The 16,461-nt window shown below is 57.3% G+C and overlaps 2 protein-coding genes across 6 annotated transcripts; both read left to right on the top strand.

The window, feature by feature from the left end:
* Positions 1-58: 58 nt before the first annotated feature.
* FANCE (FA complementation group E) lies at positions 59-3,443 on the top strand. Of its 3 annotated transcripts, XM_051808908.1 has the most exons (9): positions 62-677; positions 959-1,592; positions 1,675-1,719; positions 2,020-2,079; positions 2,167-2,310; positions 2,392-2,613; positions 2,995-3,070; positions 3,200-3,266; positions 3,362-3,443. In XM_051808908.1, the coding sequence occupies exons 1-7, from the start codon at positions 358-360 to the stop codon at positions 3,067-3,069; spliced, it is 1,500 nt and encodes a 499-aa protein (XP_051664868.1). In that variant the 5' UTR covers positions 62-357; the 3' UTR covers position 3,070; positions 3,200-3,266; positions 3,362-3,443. The 3 variants fall into 3 exon arrangements, with proteins under 3 accessions (XP_051664869.1, XP_051664867.1, XP_051664868.1); XM_051808907.1 differs by lacking the exon at positions 3,362-3,443 and having other exon boundaries at positions 60-677; positions 2,392-3,070; positions 3,200-3,265; XM_051808909.1 differs by lacking the exons at positions 2,995-3,070; positions 3,200-3,266; positions 3,362-3,443 and having other exon boundaries at positions 59-677; positions 2,235-2,310; positions 2,392-2,515.
* A 291-nt stretch (positions 3,444-3,734) lies between these two features.
* Positions 3,735-16,028, top strand: LOC127480614 (inositol 1,4,5-triphosphate receptor associated 2-like). 3 transcript variants are annotated; one of them, XM_051808925.1, is made up of 17 exons: positions 3,735-4,139; positions 6,527-8,890; positions 9,284-9,357; positions 10,031-10,208; positions 11,083-11,129; positions 11,515-11,591; positions 11,735-11,798; positions 12,089-12,164; positions 12,391-12,418; positions 13,056-13,196; positions 13,300-13,431; positions 13,729-13,876; positions 14,362-14,414; positions 15,007-15,057; positions 15,176-15,258; positions 15,341-15,454; positions 15,776-16,028. In XM_051808925.1, the coding sequence occupies exons 4-17, from the start codon at positions 10,087-10,089 to the stop codon at positions 15,933-15,935; spliced, it is 1,296 nt and encodes a 431-aa protein (XP_051664885.1). In that variant the 5' UTR covers positions 3,735-4,139; positions 6,527-8,890; positions 9,284-9,357; positions 10,031-10,086; the 3' UTR covers positions 15,936-16,028. The 3 variants fall into 3 exon arrangements, with proteins under 3 accessions (XP_051664885.1, XP_051664886.1, XP_051664887.1); XM_051808926.1 differs by lacking the exons at positions 6,527-8,890; positions 9,284-9,357 and having other exon boundaries at positions 10,054-10,208; XM_051808927.1 differs by lacking the exons at positions 3,735-4,139; positions 6,527-8,890; positions 9,284-9,357; positions 10,031-10,208 and adding an exon at positions 10,865-10,970.
* Positions 16,029-16,461: the final 433 nt, after the last annotated feature.

The following is a 16,461-nucleotide window of genomic DNA, read 5'->3' as shown; positions in this document are numbered from 1 at the left end:
TCGTTTGCGCGCCCTTGATCAGCGTTTCCCGGGGTGGGGCCGGAAGCGGCGCGTCCGGGCCCGGGGCAGCGGGTGGAGCCCGGCGGGGCCCCCCGTGAGTGTCGGGGCTGCCCCGGCTGTGCCCGGGGCACGGCAGTGACTGGGGCAGTGCACAGGGGGCGGGGGGAGCTCCCCCGGGAGGGCAGCGGGGATTGAGCCGGGGATGGGGGAGCTGCCGGGGAAGGGGTGTTGGAGGGCTCTGAGGGGCTCCTAGTGCGACCCCAGTGACGCTCCCGCATCCTCGGGCGGAAGGGTAGGTAAGGGCAGTCCCCGAAACTGGCGCCGGGGTCGGCTCCGAGCACGGCTGGCCGGGTCCTGATGCTCCCGCGCCTCTCCCCGTGTGACCCGTGCCCGGCTCTCCCCCGTGTCTCGCCCCCGTGTCTCGCAGGCGGCTGTGGAGCCCCTGCAGCAGCGATGGAGCCCCGCTGCCCGCCCTGGCTGCAGAGCTTTGCCCGGCCGTGCCGCCTCCTGCTCCACGCGCTGGCCTCCGGCCCCGCCGGGGCACTCGCCGCCCTCCGGATGCTGCAGCGGGACCAGCCCCGCGAGGGACCGGGACAGGCGTTCCCCTGGCAGGCCCTCACCGCAGCCCTGTGCGCCGAGGAGCCCGTGCTGGAGGAGCCACAGGGCGTCCTGGCTGTGTGAGTCAGATGCGTTTCTAAAACTTGGTGTTTGTGGGAGGTTTGGCGTGTCAGATGCCTAATTTGAGTCCGCATGTCCACTTACCCCAGTGCAGCGGTCCATGCCTGAGTCTGGGATCGTAGCAGCGGCCAGCTGGTCTCCCAGCTTGTGTCTGCAAAAGCTGGTGAAGGCGTTAGCTGCTGCCTCCTCTTGCTCCATAGAGAGGCACACAGGGCAGCTTGGAGTCAGGACGAGGAGGTTTGCTGTGACAAGTTGCCTTTCCTTTTCTCCCCTTACCCAGCAAGCCACGGCTGCTGCTGCTGCCCATCATGTGCCAGAGAAACTTCTTCTCCCTGCTCCTCATGATGCGGGATGCAGTACCAGGAGGCTGCCTTGGCCAGCTGCTCCAGGCCATGGAACAGGATTCCCATGTGGATCCCTGGATGCGGACGCTGGGGGATCTGCTCCGGCAGGGACCAAGAACAGAAGAGCGCTTCCCATCTCCCACTCCACTCTCGTCTACATGCCAGCAGCAGCTTAGGTGCCTGTGCCAGAAAATTGCCCAGAACAAACCAGAGGGGCAAAGGAAATTGAACTGGTGCTTTAGGAAGCAGCCTGGTGCCACTGGAGATGTGGCTGACTCTGTGCCTCAAGGTGGAAAGCGCAAGAAAGTGTTGGAGGAGGGAGCGGAGTTGGTCAGTGACAGAGAGAGGAAGAGATTGCTGCTGGAGGAGGTGGCGTTTGACCCTCTGGGACCCCAGGAATGTGGGGATGTGACAGGGATAGAAGAGGAGGTGCCTGAGGAGCCTTCAGTGGGTACATGTGCTGAGAGCACAGATGGGGCTGCTCCAGACAGCTCCCAGCAGGATGCAGTTGGGGAGCTCAGGAAGAGTCCTGAAACAGAGCTGGCAGCAGAGGCCCAGTCCTTTCTCCAGGTACTGGGTAGGGTTTGCTCTCCCCTTCCAGACAGTGAGCCTTTACAGCCTGATTCCCCTTCCTTCATCTCATTTCCCTCAGATGCATGGACAGAAGCTGAAAATGCTGCTGCTGCAGGAGTCCAGCGTAAGTGGTTGCTTCTGTCTGTCTCCTGGAGCCAGTGGTCTAAATGGGCTCGTGCCAGGGCCTCAAAAGGGGTGAGAAAGGAGGTGGGTTTCATGGGACTGACTGGACAAGGATAGAAAGCCCTAATACACCTCCTCTGGGCTGGGATACCGATACGTGCCTGCACCTCGCAGGGATTGCTGTGTGAGGGGCAGCCTGTGGGCACAGCGCTGGCTGACGTGAGGGGAAGGGAAAATTCTTAGAGCCATATATTGTGTGTTGATTTATTTGGTGCATTACTTAGGACTGTTTTCCCTCCAGCACTCCGAGCTGAGCATCCCGCCTGAGCTGTGCATCCTGAACAACTGCTCCCCCAGCCAGGTGAGTCTCAGCATCCCTGCTGCAGCTGCCAGTATTGCGGAGGGCCTGCTGCCATCCCTAACGTCCCATCCCCTCTGCCATCCCCAGCTTGAAGGACTGTGCTCCTTCCTCCAGCTGTCTGTGTGCCCAGAGCCCTTCCTGGGGCGTTTCTGCAGGTGGCTGCTGGCTCTCACCCCTGACTTCAGCTACACCAGTGCGGCCATCCTGGCAGAGCAGCTCTTCCTCAGGCGAGTACGTGCAAGGGCAGCAGAAGTTTCCTGCTCCCTGTTTCCCTTCTCCACCATCCCCACCTCCTGCCTTTTCTGTCCCTAGGTCCTGTCCCTTACCCAACCACCTTCCCGACACCTCATGGCTGCCCTCGCTTCATTTTGCTCCAAGTATTCCCAACCCTTCTGCCATGTGCTGGTGGCTGCGGTCCTGCAGGAGCCAGGGGAAGGTGCGGTGGGCTTGTGGGAGACATGGCTGTGGGAGCTGGAGAAGGACCCCAACTGCAAAGTGCTGTCTTCTGGGAGGCATTTGTCACGTGGAACATGTGTTAGGATCCATGGAGACATAGGGCTGGTTTTACCTGGGCAAGCAATCACTTGCATTAGAATGGGAGATGGGTTTACAGATGCCCGAGATGGAGAGGGAGGGGAGGCCAAGTTAGCTTCCAGCATCAGTTTTCCCAGCTGCTGGCTGAATGCCTCTCCTCATGCGTGAACCCCTTTTCCTAGGGACTGGTGCTATTTAAACCCTGAGTGCAGGTGGGCAAAGGAAGCAGGATTATCCTGAACAATAGAACGGGGCGCTCTGTGGTTTTTGCATGTCCTGACTGACACTATGCCTGTGTGAAGGGCTGCTAGGAAGAGCTGGGCACATCCCTATGGATTTGGCAGCCTTTGGAGGCTCTCCCCATCTGACTTGCCCTTGCAGGTGCTGAGCAGACCAAGCTGGTGTGTGAGCTTGTGGAGGAGTGCCTGGAGCCACACTGTGTGCAGCTGGTGCTAAGGTAAGGGATTACAGGGTCAACAGTGCTGCTTTGGCCTCATGCCTGCCTGGATGGGTCAGCTGGCTCCAGCCACTCGGGAGCACCAGCAAAGCCGTGAAGCAGCACGTCTTCTCTTCACTGTACTTTTAGCCAAGTCTTGGAGATGCCTTTGTCAGAGAAGCTCCTGCCGGTAGTGCAGGCCGTTCTGGGGCGGCAGGTGAGAGAGGCCCCTTGTCCCCCAGGTTTCCTCGCTGACTCCAGCAGTGCTGGAGCAAGGACTAGTTCTCCTACCCGCTCCTGGGTTTCTTCCAGGAGGTGCTGCCCCCAGAGCTCTTGGATCTCCTGGTCCTGACGCTGTGCCGGCAGGCCTCAGCCTTTGCCACATCGCTTGACTATGCCAAGCTGGTGACGGCCATGCTTACCATGTACCAGAGCCAGGTGAGCGAGACCAGGCTCAGGTCCTGCAGATGGGCTGGTGAGCCGGCAGCCAGGGCTGCAGCTGGCCTGGGACCTGGTCCAGTGGTCTCAGGTGGGCTCCTGGCAGGGCAGCGCTCCAAACTCACACTCTCTTGATCCCAGGTCACCCCAACTCACCGGAGCAGTCTGGCTGCCGCTCTGGATCAGAGCAATGCAGCTCTGAAGAAATCACTACAGGCTGTGCTGGAAGGGGCCAGATGAGGTGGGTGCAGGGGTCTCTCTCATGGGGGATGACAGGCTCTCTGCTCTAGGCTGCCCCAGCGATGGTAAACCAGCAGGCGCCACAGATGCCGTGATGGAGCTGTGCCAGAGCCGTGCTGGCACCATGCCGTGGTGTGAATGGCAGTGGGCTTCCCTGTTCTTGATTTGTCTTCTTCTTTTCTTAGGTGACCACCAAAGGGAACTGCGAGGTGACAGGTTCCTTGCATAGAGAACACTCATTGCGCAGTGGCAGCTGCAGCGCACCCTTCACTGGGTTTCCCCCAGTGGGGTGGGACCCCACAGATGGGGTCTCTGCCCCACAGAGTACCCAAAGCCTCACGGCAGCATCTGATGTGAGGGTATTATCACTGGGCAGCGCCATCCCAGCCTCCCACATCCCCGGAGCTCGAAGGTGAGGGCTCTTGTTTGAACAATTAACGTGTTTCCAGGCGTTTCTGTATGTGCTCTCCCTTCGGCCCGCCGCACTCAACATGGTGGCTCCCGCCCCGCCACACTCAACATGGCGGCCCCCGCCCCGCCACACTCAACATGGCGGCCCCCGCCCCGCCGCACTCAACATGGCGGCCCCCAAACAGCCGCACTCAACATGGCGGCCCCGCCCCGCCCCTCCAAGGATGCCGGCCGGGTGGGGCTGTTGGGGCTGAGTTCGCAGATTCTGAGTTATTAATGTCCAAAACACATCGCTGAACCGGGACAGATATTGATTTGAGGCTCTGTGAGGCTAATAATTCTGGACCTAATTCACTATCCTGATTTTACATTGTCACATTCCAAGGCAGAAGCTCTGCATGTGTCAGCATTCCTCTCCGAGAGCTGAGCTGGTTTCGGAGCAGTGTGGTGGTGGTCTGCTGCGCTGTGTATCTGATCGTCTGGGATTTACAGATTTCTGGGTTCAAGAGAGTGGGATTTAGCTGAAGAGCTGGGAAACTTAAATTTTCTGCTTTAAATCCACATTTTTTTTCCTGTTTGATAGGGACCCTGCTGCGTGTGACACATTTCTGGGGATGATGACACTTCCCGTTGCAGGATGTTTAATGATACTCTAATAAAAAGTGCTTCTATAGTGTGACTGTGCCCAAAGTTCTATCCTGTATCCTTGAAAATACCTGCTGGAAACCTCATTTAGGCACCTCCTGGTCTGGGAGCTGGGAAGAAAAGGATGGGAGAGAGTGGATGGACTCAGGAGGTACTGCTAGAGTTTTAATGAAGGTTAGAAGTGTTGCATAGTTCTGGAGCTATTTAAAAACCCATAAACATTTACATCTACAAAGGGAGAAAGGGAACTAAAACTTGTAGGTGTGACATGTGACTGCTTTAAGTTTGCTCATTTAGATCCAGCCAGAGGAAGAAAACTCTGAAGCATTAGGTGATGCTCTTAAGGCTGAGAGCACAGATTTCTTTATATAAGAATCTCTTAAGCTATTTTAGGTGACAGTGGACTGATGAGGCTTCAAAGTCTGCATTAGCTGGAAGACAGAAACCTCCAGGGAGCTGGATTGTTGCTGTGTTTGCATTCCACTGAGTTAGTGGCTCAGTAAAGTGAAGCTATTGTAGGGCTGCCCAAAATACGACATAAATAGAAATTGTGCCATGATCATCAAGGTCTGAGACTGCTGTTCTGGCTTTATTAGGTAGCAGGCTCTGGTCTTTGCAGTTTCCCTGCAGAGCTTCTACCAAGTGACCTCAGTGTCATTGTCCCCACTGCTCCATCTGGCCGTGGCTGTCGGTCATGTGAAGATGACCAAGGACAAACTGATCTCTAAAATTCATGGCAATCAGCTTCCCAGTGTCATTGCTGAGAATGCACATGCTGGGTGTACCTGGAGCTCTGTGGGGAAGCCTCAGTGTCTCTGTGGACTGGGCAGTGATAAAGGGCTGGAAATTTTCCGGCCATGGCGCACGGCTGCTCCCCAAGGGGTGTCTGCTGTTGTAACTCCTTGGTGTTATCTTTAGGCAGTGGGCTCATTGTGACAGTTCCTGGCTGCTGCTGCTGCACTGCAGCTTGTGCCTCCAACTTGTCGGGACACAGCGGGAGCTGTGCTTTGGGCCAGCTTATGTGGGTTTTGCAAGAAATGGTAGTCAGGAAGGGATCAGCTTTGCAGACTGCAAGGGGGATTCCTGTTCTGCTGGGAAGCATTACTCTGGCTTGTGGACAGAGCCTTCTTAGCCCTGGTTTTGCTCTTGGCTGCTGCTTATCATGTGCTGTGGATTCTTCTAGGGTGTATGTGCAGATAACAATTGTGTAAGGAGAATTTGGAGCAAACCCCAGAGACACTAAACATGCTGGTGATAGACTGCTTGTTTATGTGGCAGTTGGTAGCACCCATACAGAAAACCTTACTTTTGACTCCTCTTGACCCTCAAGAACTTTAAAATCCAGCTTGAACAGTGCAAAGAGGTGCATGCAGCATAAAACATCTGTCAGATTTTATAGTTTAGCAGAACCTTATCCAACCAAGGGTGGAGGGAGCACCAGGACTGGCTTTGCCCTTGTCCTGATTTAATAGCAGTATTGGTGAAGAGAATTGTCTGAAGCTTTGTCCAAGACCTTTCTTAGGCTGGATGTTGAATGCATATATTATAGGTGTATAATTTTCAGCCAGTCTACTTGTGATATTTGACAGTGGTTCCTTATCTGCTTCCTCTTCTGTAGAGATTTACTTCCTTCATAGTTCAGTGGGGAATTCCCTTTTTGGCCTATTAGTTCTTTGGTTTTTTTAAAGGAAATTCATAATATATGATTGCATGAATTATCTGTCTACTTTGCTGCTTCCACAGTAATTTTTGAACCAGTTTCATGACAAGATGATCCCTCCACTCCCCAAGTGCCATCGTGGTGCCATGATCGGGCAGCAGACAACCTCCTTGGGATGGGCAGGGGTGTGCGAACACTGCATCCACAGATATTAAACACCAGACATCAGAGCCCTGGAGGAGCCTTGGGCCATGCAGCAGCTTGTTGGAAAGGGCTGAAACTCAGCAGCTTTCCTGAAAATGGTCCATATCCATCCCCAAGGGGCTGCCCCTCTCCAAGCAGGAGCTGCAGGCATGTCCAGGTAGTTGCTGTGTCACCCTCTTGCAGCAGTGTCAGGGACCAGTAGTCACCCTGCTTCTCCCTGGAGGTAACTGCATGTCCAGTGACAGCCTGTTAATTGCCTGTGTGTAATCCCCAATGTGCTGATGCTGCTTTGCATGGAAACTTGGGGGCTGTGACACCCAGATGTGAGGCTGAAGTGCTCTGGGGAAGGCTCAGCAATTTTTTTGTTTTTAACTTGGAATTTAAAACTGAATAAAAAGAACATTTATCCTTCTCATCCTTTTGCCAACAACCTTTTTATCATAAGAAGAGAACCATGTTCTCCCTTGGGTAGTCTGGTTGCTGCCAGGTCCCTGTCGGCTGAGGAGCCAGGCCCTCAGAAAGGTGACTTTGCGGTAGGGCTGGGCTGTTGTTTTACTGTTGGGCCCCTGCACAGACCTAATAAATCACGCTTGCCACATCAGCAGTAGCAGCCAGTGTCGGTGTGAGCAGCTTTCTTCCAAGAAGTGGATAATCCAGATGACCAGAGTCTCTGCAATCTGAGCTGCAAGTTCAGCTCAGCTTCAGCAGGAGCCCTGGAAGATGCTGCTGCAGTAGCTGCTGCGCTGCCGGAGGGACCTCGCTGGAAGGAGAACAGGGGGCAAAGCCAGATCCCACAGCCACGTGCTCACCTCCCTGGGCTGGAGAACTCCCAGCAGGGTCTTGTTCATTCCCACTGATCAGGTCTGTGTGAGGGGAGCTGGGCTGCTTTTTCTTGTTTGAGGCTCTATGATAACCTGGATTGCAATAGCAATTTAGATGCTCTAAGGCTAAAAATAAGAATAGAAAAAAAATCTATGGGTGCTTTAAGTAAATGCTTTAGAGGCTGTTTGAATGGGATGGTTTGCAAAGAGGGGCACTGCCTCTTATTAACTCTCCCCAGAGCGTGGGAGGGAATAGGGGAGCTAGTGTGATGGTGTCCTTAGGTCTGTGTCCCTCATGGAGCACCTTGCTGCAGCTGTGGACCTGCCAGGACACTGCAGGAGAGGCCACAGAGCCTCATCTGCTGCTTGGTGCCAGGCTGCTGCTCCCGGGGAGGAAGCCAGGGCTCTGTGCAAAGGTGTCTGTCCTCTACCCCCCTTGTTTTGTAACCTCTGGCCCTGGGGCCACACCCTGGCCTCTTGCTCTGGCAGGCAGGGCAGAGGCTGGGCCAGGTCTGTCCCGGGGCTGGGAGATGCTGTTTGCCCTCTCAGGGCTTAAGAGGTTTGCAGCCCCCAAGGGGCTGCATTGTTCCTTGGGGTACATCAGGGTACCTTGGGCACAAAGAGGGGGGGCAACAGCAGCTGCCTGCTTAGCCTGGTAGTGCTGAGCATCGAATCTGACTCTGTAAGCTCATTAGGGGAAGAAAGCTGCTTTAGAGGATGTGATGGATTTGAGTAAAGTGATTGGGCAGGGGAAGGGGCAGTGGGGTGATGGCTGGTGGGAAAGTAGGACTGTTGAGAGGAGCAGGAGGAATGGGGGGCCTGGGCAGAATGGCTTCCCTGCATCACCTAATACAGGGGTTCCTAATCAGCTATCCTGGTTTAGCCTGGTGCTGAGTCTCCCATGAAAGCATGGGGGGATCCCCCGTCTCTGTGGAGGTCCTGAGTGCCACCACCCTGCCCTGAGCCTCCTGCTCAGGACTGCTCTGCTCTACAGACACCCGGCACAGAGGGAGCAGCCGTTGTCTTTCCCAGCTCTGTCACCTCCTAAGAGTGGGTGCAGGAACTGGCCTTTCATCGAAAGCAGAGGTCACCTGACCACCTGCAGCCCACTCCACCCGCCCCGGCCGGCACAGGGAGCTCCCAGCTGCTCTTGTGCATCTCCTTTAAAGGCCTTCTCTCATCTGGCTTGTCCCTGGCAGCTCCTTCTGCTGCAGATGCAGTTGCTCTCCCCTCCGGGGAGGCTCTGCTGCTGGCAGCTTGCACCGTGTGGGGCTCCAGCACCCCCCAACCCACCATCTGCCGGCCACGCCACGTCCCCTGACCCCCTCCTGGGTCTGATGGGGGCCCAACAGCGCTGAGTGCTGGGTCTGAGATGGGTGGCCCCAGCATCTGCCTTCGGCTGCTTGAGACGAGTTCAGGCAGGTAATGACCCGGGGAGCGTTTGGTAAAGTCGCCAAGCTGAGGGAAAGCGCTTGGTTTGGTTCTCCAGGGGGTTACTTATGCCAAACCAGCCATGTGCCTCTGTATTTCCATCCATAAAACAAAGATAGGAGTGAGTGTCTGTGAGGCTGTCAGAGCTGTAGTGAGACAGCAGGGTCTGCCATGGCTGTGATGGAGCAAGTGCTTTTCAGCAGGGACCAGCCCTCCAGAGGACTCTGATGCTTGCTGGTGTGATGAGTTTGGCTGATGCCCAGTGGCTGGGGGCTCCTGAGCCCCTGGGGGGGTGAAGGTGTCAACGACAATTCCCAGTGTATGGGCATGAAATGGACTGGCTTCGATAGATGCAAGTGCTGCTTGCTTTTACACCTTCATCAGGCTCTGCGAGTCGGCTGATGGCCCTGCTCGATGCTGGGGTGACCTAGACTGAGCTCGGCCAAGGCTTTGCACAGGTATGGGGGGCTTCAAGCAGTCCCTGCTCTCTGTCCCCTTAGACTTCTGCTGTATTTCTTGTCCCGGCCAGAAAACTTCTCCTTCTGCCCCATATCTGCATGTTTGTGGGAACAGCCTCTGAGGAGATGTGTCCTGTGGGACAGTCCCTTCTGCACAGTGACTTTACCCTGGGCTGGGAGAGGGACTCTGTGGGCTTTCTGCATCTTTCTCTAATTCTTTAAATGTTATAAAACAGCTTAAATGAGTTGTCCAAGCTCCCTTAGACTCGGAAATCTTTCATATTAGTCTCTCTGGGAGCCAGTGTTGCAGGAAGATGCTTGGAGATTGCTCTGTCTGCAGCCTGGGGGACAGTGGGTCGCTCTCACTCTGCACTAGGTGCTCACACTGGTTGGTGGGTGCAAAGTTACCTCCCCACACAGAGATGACCCACATCACAAGCCCCAGGCAAAAGTCCACCCTCGGCGCTGCCCACAAATGGGGCTTGTATTAAATTCCTCATTTGCCTTGCACCATGCCCACCTGAATCCCACCAGCCTCCTCCTGAATCACAGTGGGCCTCCCCACCTCTTTTCCCACATGCCCCCATGCTAAGCAGAGGAGCTTGGAGCTCCTGCTGGGTGAGAAAATGCTTTAAAAATATAACATTTAGAGGCGTTCTCCATCTGTGCACAGCTACTGTGTGTCTCTCATGATAGGTGTGCTGGTCCTGGAGCCTCTGTGTTCCACAAATGAAGCCACTCACAGGGACCTCGTTGGGAGAGGGGGAAGAGGAGGCGCAGGGACTCACCCAGGGGCGCCGGCGGCGGCAGCGGCAGAGAATGAGCTGCCAACCGGGCCCCTCACCTCGGAGGTATGTGCACAAAAAGTTCACCCTGTGGCTCTTGGGGTACTGGCAAGGATGGGATGGGGATGGCAGTGCCAGGCAAGGGACACTGAGCGTCATTTTGGCATGGCAGCCTCTTCTCCTGCAGCCACTGCTCTCAGGGCATGACCCCCAGGCTTGCCAGGAGGCGAGGGAAAAGCCCTGCTGTAGCCCTTTCCAGAGCTAAGGGCAAAGTTTGGGGATTCAAACCCTTTCCAAGTTGTGTGCTGGGATCCAGCATGGTGCCACAGAGGCCCTTTGCACATCAACCCCTGTATCTCCATGCACTGGTGACCTGCCATCCTTGGCGAGCTCCAGCATCCCTGGCCCCAGTGAGCAGGGATGCTACAGAGCTGCCAGACTTTCCTGCACCCAAGGCAGGGTTTTGGAGTGATGAGGCCATCCCAATGCACTTTTAGGGGGGCAAAAGCATGCACCCAGACCTGCCATCCCCAGGGGGTGATGTGAGATGGTGCTTGGGCTCTGTCAGCAGCTGGGTTCGTTGTGGTGCTGGAAGAGGCCAGTTTGCAGTGAGGTCGGCTTGGCAGCCAGGGCGAGAAAAAAAAGACTCTGCTGAGGAAAAGCACGGCCGCGGGCCGGTGACTCATTGCTGGCTGGAAACGGCTTCGGCAGGCTCCTCGGTGGCGGCTCTGCAGCAGCAGCAGGAGTGGAGGGGGTTGCTGCACCCGTGCCAGGGAGAGCGGGGATGGGGACGGAGCAGGCTGTGGAGGATGCTCGGAAAGGACCCAGGTCCGGAGCAGCAACACCAAAGGGTGCCGTGGCAGTGGGGGGAGGGTGAGGGGTGGGATGTTGCCGATGCTTTCTGAGTTTCTTTAGGGTTTACCCAGGCTTCTTTCCACAGGGAGCAGCAGGCAGAGCTGTCCGGGCTCCCCACGTCTCCAGATGAAGGTAAGTGCAGCCCAGGGTGGGGATGGGGGCAAAGTGGTGGGTTTTGCACCCTCCCTTCCTGAGCAGCAGGAGGGTGTCCCCTGGCCTGGCAGCACTTGCCTGCAACCCCTTCCAGCCCTGGGACCCCAACCCTCTCCCCTGTATCTGCCTCACCAGCTGTAATCCACCCTCTGCACCTTGCCTTCCTCCCCCTGCCCTGGCCCAGCCTAGCAGCAGCTCCCTTAATCTCACAGGGATATTTTGCAGGGCACCTGCCAGCTCACATCCCCTGTGAGCCTGCAGGCCGCCAAAATGCCAGTGATGTTTTCAGTGGTCTCCTCTGAAGTGGTGTCAGGCTGGGAGGGGGACCTTGGTGCCCAGCTCCCACCACCCTTTCTGTCCCCAGGCAGGATGAGCAGTCCCCAGAGGCACCCAGAGAAGGTTTTGGCTGGGAGCCAGCAGAGTGTGGAGCGTGTCAGTGAGGTGAGAGGGAGGGGAGGTTAACAGATTGGGGGGGGCCCTTCCCTCCCCAGTTCCTTGGACTCAGCCTCTTGGTGCTGGTCTTTTTGGGATGCCATGCAGCACCAGGGAGAGGTTTGTTCTGACAGCACCCTTGTGCCTCCCAGGTGCCAGGCACGGACAGGCAGGAGCAGGCTGCTCACACCGGGGACAGTGACAGGACTGAAGAAGGTGGGTGAATCCCCATCCCACATCCCAGCTGAGTCCCTTTAGGGGAAGGTTTGAAGTAGCTGTGGATGAGTCTGGGAACATGTTCTGATGGGGTCATCTCACTTGGTGGGTACATGGGGAAGGGGAGGCTGGCTTGGGGGGACCTGAAGGCCCCCTGATGCTAGAGGAAGGATTGGGATGGTTCCACACCAGGGGCACCTGCTCCCTGCCAGGACAGAAAGGCAGAGGGAGGAGGGAAGGCTGAGGAGTTCTCATGTGTGGTCTATTGTGGTGTCCCTGCCTCCCTGCAGGTGCAGAAACCCTGGAGGAGCCAGTGCTGAGTTTCCCCAGTGAGCTCTCGGTGCTGGACAGACTAGGCTTGCACAGGTAAAACCAGTGAGCACCTGCATCTCTCCAGGGGTTACCAGGGCACCACATGGTCCAGAGATTGGACTTTCCTCCTTTATCATTGCATAAGAGTTGCTGTCCAGGCAGCGGGCACTTGGCTTCCCACTTCTGGTGGTGGCTGGCACCCCTGGGGGCAGAACAAGGGCATTTTCAGCATGCAGCCCCCATGATGCCTTTGTCCCTGACAGCACTTCTTTTTCTGCAGGGTGGCTTTGACAGAGCAGGATCTGGAGGTGAGGGCTGCCAGGGGCTGCAGGTGGGCTAGGGAAGGGGGACACAGGGATGGACACCTTGCTGGCTCAGAGTCCCTTGGCTGTGCTGCTCCTGGACACCCTTCAGGCACCGCAGTCCACTGGCAGACACCTTATAAACCCTTTTCCAGCAATGCTTTTGGCATTTGGAGGCAGCTGCATTTCCATGGCAAGATGAGTCTGTCCTCTGAGCACCCAGCAATCCTACAAAGTGCTCTGCAGCTGTTGAAGAGCGCCCTTAGCTGGGGAGCTGGCGGGAGCCACGATAATAAAAATAATTTCCCTGCGAGTGCCAGGGCTGAGTCAGGCTCCACCATCAGCCAGGACCCGCAGCGAGGGCTGGCGTCTGCCCGGCGCGTGCTCTTGCCAGGAGGGCTCGGGATTTCCGTGCGTTATCGGCTGCCTGGGAGACGTGTCTCCTCAGGCTGGCATCTCAAGGGACTGTGCCCAGCATGCAGCAACCTAACTGGTGCTGGGGAAAGGCAAGTGCTAAATGTCTTTAGCACTGCCCCGTTTGGTGGCACACTGTGAGGTCTCTCTGTGCCTTGAGGACAGCAGCACATTGTCCTGGTGGCTTCCTTTCTGCCCCATGTCCCATCTCTCGCCCCCCATTTCTCAGGCAGCCTTTGCCCACCTCGCGCTGGCTTTTCGCTGTGACATGTTCACCCTGCAGCAACGGGTTCAGGTGGAGAAACGGGCACGGGATGCAGCAGAGGAAAACATCCAGGAGGAGCTGGGGCAGTGCCGGGCTGCCCTGGAGGTAGGTGGGCACGGGGCTGGCATGTGCTGGAGACATCCAGCCCGGGAGGGGTTTGGACATCTCAAAGTCCCAGCTCCAGCAGCTCCATTCTCTCCCCCCACAGAGGCTGGGTCCATCCTGTGCCAGTGTGGGCTGCAAGGAGATGCTGGAGCAGCTGCAGCACAACCTGGCTGTGCTGTCGGCAGCTGTCGAGCGAGCAACCAGCGCTGCGGAGAAGCTGGGGGCTGTACACCAGGTCTGTGCACAACCAGAGCTCCCTGCCAGGGCTAGGAGTGATGGAGGGTGCTATAGCTGGGCTTGGGGACCCATCCCTGGGCATGCTGGGGTTTGTCCCTCCTCCTCGTGGTGCTGGCCTTGACCTCATGTTTGCACGTACCAGGCTGCATCTGCCTGTCCTCGGGAGCAGGAAGGGGATGTATCTGCACTCCCTGAGTGGAGGCACTATGGGATGCACAGGGAGGGACTGGCAGAGACCTGGCTCCTTAGGGACCAGGAGATGGGGGCCCTAATCTGCCATACTGCCTGGCTGCAGGAGGCCCGAATGAGCCGAGCAGCAGAGGTGATGGTCCAGCACGTGGAGAACCTGAAGCGGCACCACATGCGGGAGCACGCGGAGCTGGAGGAGATGAAGCGCCTGATCCAGCAAAACTCCCGCAACCGGCAGCTGGCAGAGACCCAGGGTGAGGTGGGCTCTGCCATGGGGGCCCACATGGGGTTTGCAAAGAGCAACCCTGCAGGATTTGGTCCCACACCCCTCCGGGGGGGTCAGTGTGACCCTGCACCACAGAGCCAATGGGTTGTGTGAGCTGGGGACCAGTGGTGGGGGAACAGCTGGGACCTGATGACAGATGCAAGGGGCCACTGTAACAGCAGACGCAGCGTGGGAGCAGCTGCTGGTGGCTGGAGAGCCATCCCCCCATAGCCCAGCTGGGAATGCGGGGCAGGGGGGCCCCGTGCACACAAAGAACTCTCTGTCCCTGGACACCAAGCCCCACATGTGCCATTGCTGTGCACGTGACTAGGTCCCCCTGCTCAGGGCACCCCTGCCATGCACAAAGAAAATGACCAGGACAGCTTTTGATGGGAGGGAGGTTTGTGACTGCCTGCACATCAGCCCCCTCTTAGTGTCGGGGGACGATGTAAGGTGGTTTCTCTTTGCTCCCAGATGATGTGGAGCCACGGCTGAGGCCTCACCCTCTGAAGCGAACTTTCCAGCAGGTAACTGGTCCAGTTCAGCCATCTTGGAGCCACTGCCTCCCCATGCCCTGCTGTTCTCCCTTGGCTGGCTGTCCCAATGCACCCCCTAGTCCCCAGGCAATGCCACTCTGGCTCGCTGCTTGCTGCAGGGAAGATGTGCTAGAAGTGCTGGGGATAAGGCAAAATGTAGGGGCAGCCTCAAAGTGCTGGGGGGACACAGACAAGGTTTCCCGTGGCTGCTTGTCCAGGAGATCTCAGGCAAATCCCTCTGCATTGCAGGGTCATAGCTCGAGAACCACAGGCTTGGCTGTTCTCTAGCACCAGCTCGAATTCGGCACTGATTCCCCTACAGCTCAAGAGGTAGGGGAGTGCTTGGGAAGGGGGTTAGGCAGCCCCACCAGCACAGCTTGTAGCAGTAATGACAGGCGCAAACCCCTTGGCTTTGACCTTCCCTCATCTCCCTGGCTTTCCGGTTTCCCCTCTTAGTGCAGGACCAGTGGGAGCTGGCAGTGTCCCTTCTCCTCGGTGTCCCTTGCCTTTGCTGGGGAGGTGATAGGGAAGGAGGTGATGAGAAGCAGCCGGTGTGTGTTCACCCCCAGCCCCTCTGTTGCAGGGGTCTGCCCGCCGCAGAGTCAGCATCGCTGTCATCCCCAAGCAGCTCTTGGTAAGGACATGTGCAGGGGGGACACACAGAGCTGTGCCCTGCTGTTGGGCATGTGTCCCCAGGCTCAGTACTACTGGGGGTCTGAGTCCCCACTGATGCTCCTACTTTTGGTGCCCAGCCAGGTGCCAGCCCTGACAGCCGAGCAGCCCTGGCAGGTGAGACGGAGCCAGAGGGGGCCCAGCGCTGGCCCAGCACCCAGAGGTAACTGGTGGCAGGGCAGTCATGGTACTGGCTGCTGTTGGCCCATGCGGGATGGCACAGACCCTGTCCTCTCCCTCCCCAGGAGTGAACTGGAGCCACAGGGCCAGGGCAGTGCCATGACTGAGGAGCTGGTGGCTGAGGCAGATGGCAGAGGCTCAAGGGCAGGGGATGAGGAGCCGGAGCAGCTTGGGCTGACGTGAGCAGCACTGTGTGTGCCCAGCATTCCCCTACGGCTGCTGGACTCTCTGTGGTCCCCAGGTGGCCAGCACTTGGGAAGCAGGCTGGGGGATTTAGTGGTGGAAGGCCAGAATGTTGTTTGGCTGCCTCAGCCAGACCTTGCTGTGCCTCAGTTTTGCCCATGCATTGCGGGTCACCCACACCCTCCCCGGGCTTGTTGCATTTTGGTTTGTGGAAGGCCTGGGGCTGTGTTAAACGCCCTCCCTATCCCCAGCTGGGGTGGAGGTGGGATTTGCTCTCTCCCATGGATGATGAGTGTCCCCCATTGCCTTCTCCCCAGGTCCAAGGGATCTGCAGTGGAGCTGTGGCGGCCGTGGCTCTTCCTCCCGCAGCACTACTGGGTTTTCTTCTGGCTGCTTCTCCTGAGCATCGCCTTCCTCCTCCTCATCCGTGTCCTAGAGCTGCAGCGGCTGCAGTCTGCAGCATCGCCCAAGGCCTAGCTGGACCAGGGAGGGGAAGGCAGCTGGGAGGTGTCACTGCTCCTTCCCCATGCCACAAATCACCAAAACTCTAGAATAAAAAGTTAGAGGAAAAATGGGGCAGTTGTAATGCTGGAGCAGGTGGAACACCCTGTGGTAGGATCTAAGGTATGGTTGGCACCACCACATAAGCGTGAAGGGTTCAGGGAGCTGCAGCAGTCCTCACTGACACTGTGAGTTTGCCTGTTCTTGGCACACTGAGGGGTGCAGGTGTGCCCCCACACGTCCCCTCTGCTGGGGACAGACTGGGCTGCCCACAGCCATGGCCTTTCAGTAGAACCGTGTCCCATGGTGCTGGCCACGCGCCCTCTGCCACCGCGCGCCCTCGGTCCCTGCTGAGATTCAGATCTAATGCTCGTTTGCTGCCAACTGGGGGATAATGCTGGGGCTGGAAGGAGCAGGTCCCTGTTCAGCCTTTCCCATGGCACCACAAAATGCTTACAAACAGAGAGAGCTATTTCCAACCACTCTGCTGCATAGGAAAATG

The sequence above is a fragment of the Manacus candei genome, unplaced genomic scaffold (assembly GCF_025592945.1).
Source record: "Manacus candei isolate 608988 ecotype Guabito, Panama unplaced genomic scaffold, ASM2559294v1 h1tg000073l, whole genome shotgun sequence".
In the NCBI taxonomy this organism is placed as follows: domain Eukaryota; kingdom Metazoa; phylum Chordata; class Aves; order Passeriformes; family Pipridae; genus Manacus; species Manacus candei.
This window is presented reverse-complemented; position numbering and strand designations above follow the sequence as displayed.

What these genes read in the sequence shown, in the direction of transcription:
- FANCE (XM_051808907.1), top strand. Translation starts at nt 358, where the DNA reads ATGCTCCCGCGCCTCTCCCCGTGTGACCCGTGCCCGGCTCTCCCCCGT. An exon ending in AGGCCCAGTCCTTTCTCCAG is followed by an intron (nt 1,593 to 1,674) that starts GTACTGGGTAGG and finishes CATTTCCCTCAG; the next exon opens with ATGCATGGACAGAAGCTGAA. An exon ending in TGCTGCTGCAGGAGTCCAGC is followed by an intron (nt 1,720 to 2,019) that starts GTAAGTGGTTGC and finishes TTTTCCCTCCAG; the next exon opens with CACTCCGAGCTGAGCATCCC.
- LOC127480614 (XM_051808926.1), top strand. Translation starts at nt 10,087, where the DNA reads ATGAAGCCACTCACAGGGACCTCGTTGGGAGAGGGGGAAGAGGAGGCG. An exon ending in TCATCCCCAAGCAGCTCTTG is followed by an intron (nt 15,058 to 15,175) that starts GTAAGGACATGT and finishes TTTGGTGCCCAG; the next exon opens with CCAGGTGCCAGCCCTGACAG. An exon ending in CGCTGGCCCAGCACCCAGAG is followed by an intron (nt 15,259 to 15,340) that starts GTAACTGGTGGC and finishes CTCCCTCCCCAG; the next exon opens with GAGTGAACTGGAGCCACAGG.